This window comes from Natrix helvetica, assembly GCF_964273705.1.
Source record: "Natrix helvetica genome assembly, chromosome: 3".
NCBI classification, from domain to species: Eukaryota; Metazoa; Chordata; class Lepidosauria; order Squamata; family Natricidae; genus Natrix; species Natrix helvetica.
The window spans coordinates 162,377,348-162,384,950 of NC_138549.1; the positions used below are offsets into that span (position 1 = coordinate 162,377,348).

A 7,603-nucleotide genomic window follows, 5' to 3' on the forward strand; every position below is an offset into this window, starting at 1 on the left:
TTGGTATCTTAACCTAAATTAGAATTCAAAGCATTTTTTTAAAAAAAAACTTTCAAATTAACTTTGCAACAGGAAGAAGACGGACTGAGGATGAGGAAGGCTCCCCAGTCAAACCATCCAAGCTATGCTTCCGCCACCACTGTGAAGGAGGAGGGCCTCAGCACAAGATTACTCGCGCTGGTGGTTTTGTTCTTTATTGTTGGCGTAATTATAGGGAAAATCGCCTTGTAGAGGCAGCATGCAGAGAATTGTAAATCAAATTGATGGATTTGCCATATCATTGGATTAAATTTATTCGTAACAAATGTTTTAAAAAAAAAAGTGTATGACATCTCACAGGTCTTGCCTTTTAAAATTTTTACCCCTGCACAAATATAACATTAGCATAACATAATCTACTAGAACGTTTAAACTGTATACAGAGTAAGCAGAAGAGAGAAGGAATTATCTTGATTGTGAGAAGAGAGGAAGGAATCATGTATTTAACACTATGAAAGTGCATTGTTTAAAAAAAAAAGTACCTTAAGCATTTCTTGGACCTTGAAATCTATTCCTAGAGTTCTCCCCTTTGGAGAAATAAAACGTCCGTCCTTTGGAGGAGCTGATCTGTTTTGTTCTTAATAGAAGTTGGCTTAAGTTGCCAAGGAGGATGGTTTTCTGTAAAATATACCTAACCCACCCTGCCTCCTCCATAAACCTAACGGTTCTGCCCATTGGGGTGTGTCTGGTCTCCAAATCACAGCAGTGTATCTCATTAACCAGGTGTTGATTCCATTATGAACTATATAAGCATGGCCGTCATTCTCCAGCTCCCATGTCATCCTGTGCAGTTGTGGAGGAACAGAACAAAGAAAAGGAAGAGAGGAGGACTCAGGACAGATTCACGGGCCAGGAAGGGAATCAGGACTTCTGAATTGACAACCCTGTTGCACTTGGTCCCTGCCAGTCTGTGTATGGTTTGGGCATTGGAATGTTTTAACTTTGTCTAGGAGTGGGAATCGGGAGAAATGGAAATAGAGAGGCGCAGTTGCACACTTAACAGTTCTTTTGGTGGTGTAGTGAAGGAAATAAAATGGCTTACTGTGGGTTTGAAAATGTAGGGTGCCCAATACCTGGTGGTCTTCAGACAATATGTTGCACTAAAGTGCTCCAAGCTGAATTGCTCCAAGTGGCACTTATCCAGACTGGCTTTGCAGTAAGAGGGAGCATTATATGGGGCTATTGCAGTTAGAACCCCTCCCTTCCTTTCTTGCAGTTAATCTGATCAGATAAATTCCTTTTGACCATCTGTTTTCTGATCCAGGTGTGAGTGTTAATGGGGACCATATACTTCTGCCTTCTAATCCCTCCCCCCCCCCTTTTTTTTTGCATACTGTTTGTTCCATTCTCCAGAGATCCTTGCCTCTTCAGTGTTTTGCAGCCACAGCAAATTTTCATGGGCCTTAACCATACACAACATTAAGTGTGCTCAAAGCCTTCCATCCCTTCGTGTAATTTGCCATTTTGTTTTCATGGATCCCTAGTTTTGAAGCTGTTTCAAATCAAGTCTCCATCCTGAACCCAAAAACAATGGGATGGTCCTCTGGAGATCACAAGGCTTGTTTTAATGCGTAACCCTTCACTAACATAAACTTAGCTTCTGCTGCTTTCTTCTCAACAGCCCAGATAGAAAGTGAAACCATAACGCATCCTTTTTGTGCCTGTCAGCTGATTCAGTAGCTGAATTTTTATGAATGTGGCATCTAGGGAGCCAGTGGTGCAACGGTGCTGAAATAGCCAAGGATCTGGAGTCAACCGCCTGGGGGAATCTTAATCAGTAGACTTCCTGATTCCTCATGTCCTGTCTGTAGAAAGACATGATTGGACACACAGCATTGGTAAGTCTTGTTTGGGTGAATTTACCAAGATATTGAAGAAATGTGGAAGGCTTAGAAGAAGCAGATGCAATCCCACCACTGCGAGGTTGGAAATGCTGGGCAGTTGACTGCGTATCAGATTATACAGAATAAGGAACAATTCCTTGTTCTTCTAAAAGGGGACCAAGCTACCATTGCTGTTGGTTCATACTGCCAGGTAAAAAATTATTATATCCAGATGTGTATGCATATTTAACTTATTTAATGTATTTCATCTCATGTTTTTCTTCATTGTCATGGAAATTTGACTACTGCTATAAATGGTTACAAAAAGAAAGAAAGAAAAAGGCACCTGTTCAGAGTTGATGAATGGGACTAATTTTTTCCTTTTTATTGCTGTAGTGGTGAAGAATTCTTCTGCCTCCCAACACTTAGGGCACCACATAATTCTCAGTTCTGATCATGTAAACATTGGGGAAGACAGCGGTCAAAAAACTGTTTTTGTATATAAAATAAGTCTATGTAGGGGAAAAAATTAGTAGGAATTAGTTCTATGCTGTTAAAAAAAAAGACCAATCCTGTTTGACTATGTAGTATCTTTAAAAAATCAAATAAATCTACCCCAAATTAATACATTTTGGTCCTGTCTGATTACTTCCAGTTTGTAATTTGTAAAAAAAAAAAAAAAGAGGCTGTAATTAACGATCTGGTTTTGATTCCAATTTCCTTAGTTTTCTTTTGTTGTCTAATATTTATCATGAAACAGTTTGAGATGTATTTTAATGGAGGAATATGAAATTCAGGGAGCTTTCTGGAATTCTCCCAGACAATACAAGAGGCTACTTGGCAAACTCACTGAATAGCATTCAATTTCTGAATTGGAATTCTGCCACTAAATTGTTAAAATACTTCTGCTGCAGGATCAAAGAAGTCTTTTAGTCAGCTTTTTTATTTCTTTAATTATTTTTTTAAAGGGCAGAGGAGAAAAGAAAAAGCCTAAAGACAAAGGAGAAAAAGGAAGTCACATAAGAAATCATTTAGCTTATTTTTAAACACACCATTAAATCTTAACCACATAGACTAATATTGATCAGCCTATCACATAGCAATTTAATCCATAAACAAATAAAACAGCTATTTGTTAATTCCAAATATTTGATATATAATCCAAAAATATTTACGTACCTTGAAAATATATTGATGCCTATATTGAACTGTAAATGTACAGTTATTAAGCCAAATTATATAAATGTCTTTCACCCTTTTTTAATTTCCAACATAATGAAGTTGGTAGTTTCCGGTAAATATGAAAAATAATATTCTGTTGAGGTAGTTACAACTTAAAAGGTCAGTTGTACTTAAACATTATTTAAATTTAAATTTAAAAAAGTTTTTGCACTCTGCAGACCTCCCAAAAAACGGCCCATTTTTTGTCATAAAAAGGGCATGCATAGCCTTTAGGAGGCTTATGGAGTGCTCCTGGGGGCTAGGGGGGCAAAAATGAGCACAAACGGCCCGGGTTTTTTGCTCATTTCTGCCTTTCTCAGCCCCAGGAACATTCTGGAAGCCTCCTAAAGGCTATGCATGACCATTTCTGCAAAGGGGGCGGGGGTTTGGGAGGCCAAAAATGCTGTATTCAGTGTATAAGACGTACCTAGATTTTCACTCTCTGTTTTTGAGGGGGAAAGGGTGCGTCTTATACGCTGAAAAATATGGTAATGGCTAAAGGTCTCAAAGAACATTCCCTTAGCCATTGATTTGTTCACAGGGACGTTTGGAACTTTTTTATTACAAGGTTGATGTTTGAAATCTGCAGTCTTGGATCTTCATCTCCTGGGAATTTAGCATGTGAGCTGCTCAATGTATGACTTAAAAATTGCAGATGCACAGTGGGAAGCCCTTCTCACACATTATATTAAATCATGAATGGTTTAAGAAGATCCTGCTTTGTGTTTGTAGAATGTCCAACCTGGTGTCTTTAGTAAATTCACAAGCAAAACTTAGAGCGTGATAGAGTCACCTTTCATTATTGCTCCCCAGCAACTCGTACTTAAATCAGGCCATTTGTGATTTGGGAGGTGGTTTGCCTTTGAGTCAGTTTTGACACCTGGTGATTGGATGGATAATTCCTTAAAGTTTTCTTCACAAGATTTTCCATTGCCTCTTAAAGCAGGTCTAGAACCTATGATCTCCCAGGTTCTGCCTTAACCACTACACCAAACAAATTCTGGAAAGATTCAGGGGAATTGATTCCATGACATATATTCTTCTCAAAATGTACCTATTCTCCTTTTTGTCTATATTTGCAGCCATTATGACATGGAAAGGCAATAAGATTCATAGCTAAACCATGTGTCGTAATCATACTTCCCTGAAGAAACCTATAATTGACTGGCTTAACACAACACACTAAGCCAAACCCCACATGTTCTTGCTTAAGAAAGCTATGGCTTTATCCCATCACATTAGTAATGAGGTCATGCAACAAACCAACAAGAAAAATAAATAAATACTGAACACGTTCAAAGATCTGGATTTCACCCCCATGATTCTCAGCAACAGCTTACCCCATGTGGGAAATTTGAGAGTTGAAGCCCATATCACCAGATTAGGGAAGGTTAAGGAGGAGATCTGCTTTAAAGGAAAAACCATGTAAATAGAGGTAGTCTTTTTGTGATCAATGTAGCAACAGGTGTAGTGGGCTTTAATATGAAGTAGAAATGGCTGGCATATTTGTTTTATGACCATTTTAAAGGATTTTGGACTTGTTTTGGACTTGAATTTTAACATACTTATTTCAAATATAAAAATGTGTGTGTGCATGTTCCAGCATAACTTTGGAACGCCTAGAATAATTTGAACCAAACTTGGTACACAGATGACTTACCCTCTGGAGAAAAATATTGTGGGGGTAAGACACCCCTAAAACCATTGGGGGGGAAGGTGTTCTGTTAAGATATAGACTGTTGTGCCTTAAAATGGCTTCTACTGTACTGCCGTAAAATGGTTTATACTGTGCAGCGCAGTGGAGTTGCCATGGTAATGGCTTCACAGTACTCCACAGAGGTGCTCCCTCTGGTAACAGGGAAAATCCAACATTAGAAATTCCTTATGGTCCAGACATTTTCCCCCTATAAATAAATATCTGGGCGACGCCGGGTTATCGGCTAGTTTAAAATAAAAACAATCCAGTCCCATCCTGCCCGAATGCAGAAGGCCTGTGTAGATTTATAATTAGTGAATGTGGTTTTCAGAATTGCATGAGCATGGACCCCACAATAAATTATGCAAGAATTTAACCAGCACTAAGTACTATGCATTCATGTAATTTATGGTTTTGGATGGAACAAAGACATATGAGTATAATGTTCTCAACTTTACAAACTAGTGATTCAGGCAGCAAATCATTCATGATGTTGAGATCTTGGGCAAGGTTACAGACAAGGTGTATGCAATCATGGTTCTAAATAGTGCTACTCATGACTCATGCTCTGTTTATGGCTAATGTTGACAGGCAACCATCTGAACTCTCACAACAAACAGGCTGTGGTGTATAAATATCTTGAGAAAGGGAAGCCACACTCATACTTGTCTCCAAACAGACTACATACTTTGTCCCAGCCCAGACAAGAGTTTTGTATCCACAATCTTAATGCCTCATTATTTTTTTCCAATCACCAATTTATCAGATGACACTCTTTTCTATTTATATCATGTTTGTGACAAAACAAGGCCATGCAAATCTTACATAAGAAAGGCTTCATTTGTGAGTTACGTGGCAAACAGGGGTGAAATGCTACCGGTTCGGGCTGGTTCACCTGAACCGATAGTAAAAAATGCTACCGATTTCCTGAACTGGTAGTTAAAAAATGCTACCGGTTCAGACAAACCGGTAGCTCTGACAATCAGCTGTGCCGCACGATTTATATTCATAGAAATTACCCAGCACAGCCAATTGTCGCACAGCTGATCATCAGAACTTTTAAAAAACTTTTTAAAGCATTTTTTTTATAAGTATAATCTTTATTTTCATTGTACTTGAATACAACGAAATTGGTTTTTACTACCGGTTCGGGTGAAACAGTAGTGAAAAAATGCTTTGAAAAATAAAATAAAATAAGTTCCATCGATCAGCTGTGCCGCGCGATTTATATTCGCTAGAAAGCAGGAAATCCTTCTTTCTAGCGAATCGAAATCACACGGCACAGCTGTTTTCCTCCCCCCTCGCTATTCTACTTACCTTTGCAGACTCAGAAAGGGCTTCTTGGCGCCTGTGGTGCTCCTGCGTGCGCAAAGCGAACCAGTAGTAGACTTCAGAGCATTTCACCCCTGGTGGCAAGGTAGATGAATGTCCTTCATATTTCCATCGCAACTGGTTGTGTTGTTGCAAATACTCACTTGTTTAAGCATTCACATCTTTGAGCAACTTGAGTAGGCAGATTAATACCAAAATCCCACCACTGAATTCATTTAAAAGAGGAATGTGTAATCAGGACATTTGCTTAAGTTATTTTGGTATGTTGTTACAACCACTTTTCACTCTCCTACTTTGTTTACTGTCAGAACTTGATCGTGATGTTTCCGAGGGACTGCAAAACTTGGAGAATCATTTGCACATTGCACACTCCCACTTGCAAAGTTAAAAAGCAACTTGTGGTGGGTAGGGCAGAGTAAAGGCCTGTTGACTTTTTTCAGTGGACACTCACATTCTTACAACTAGAATTATGTGGAAGGAATTTAAGGAAGAGAACGTATGTTTTCAGTATGGAGTAACTAAAGTTAGCCAGGTAGGGGGAAGGGCTGGGGTATTCTTGCTATTGATAACTTGTGCAGAATTTACCAGTAAAACTTGTTCTAACCTTGTGCTTCCTCCTTCCTTTGAGGTGCATAATTACAAAATTTCTGAATTCACCTCTAATCCTAAGGATTAACTGCTTCAGTACTTGATCTGAAAGGCTTGGGTGGCTTTAAGCCAGGCATTCTGAAATGGTACAGGGCAGTGATGGCACTGAGTGTCGAAAAGGGAGCACACATGCGGGTGCGACACCAAGTGCTGAAAAGGAGCACTTCGTGTGTGCACTTGTCTGGGACGTGACCCGGAAGTGGAGCTCCCCGGGGGGCATGCGCACACCAGAAAATGAACTTTCAGTTTTCAGCGCGTGCATGTGTGCTGGCTAGCAAGTCTTCCGCATGGACCAAACAGCTGGCTGGAGCACATGCTTACGCCGGAAAATGGAACACCAGCATTTCCAGTTTTCGGCACTGCCACACGCACAAAGGCCAGCTGATAATCAAGTGCGCATGCGCACCAGAAACCCGGAAGAGGAATGGGCGATGCGCATGCCAGGCTCCACGTGCCACCTTGGGCACCCGTGCGATAGGTTCGCCATCACGGGTATAGGGTTTCCTGTCTGAGCAGGGGTTAGACTAGAAGACCTATAAGGTCCCTTCCATCTCTCTTATTGTTATTCTGTTATCCCTGTTCACCAAGTGGTGGCTGTAGAAATAATAAGTGGAGGGCCCAGTGTATATAGTGGAAAGTTAGACAAGGTTCCCTTGCTTAGGTCAGGTAGAGCTGGCTGTACATACACACCTAGCCTTAAACACTGTATCTTGGCTTAGCACAATCGAGTACAGAGATACTTTTAAACTAATCGAATTTGGCACTTAACGCATTTTGACAAAAGTTTTGTCTCAGTAATTGTTTGTTTGGTACTCAACACACAAGCTAGAACTTGTTGGTATCG

At 39.9% G+C, this 7,603-nt stretch overlaps 1 protein-coding gene across 1 annotated transcript in view; it reads left to right on the forward strand.

Moving 5' to 3' along the window:
* VAPB (VAMP associated protein B and C) overlaps positions 1-2,487 on the forward strand; it is a 69,385-nt gene extending 66,898 nt beyond the window's left edge. Inside the window, exon 6 of the mRNA XM_081949111.1 lies at positions 73-2,487. Within this exon, the coding sequence (XP_081805237.1) occupies positions 73-231 (159 nt within the window). The 3' untranslated portion in view covers positions 232-2,487. The remainder of the gene's footprint in view (positions 1-72) is intronic.
* Positions 2,488-7,603: the final 5,116 nt, after the last annotated feature.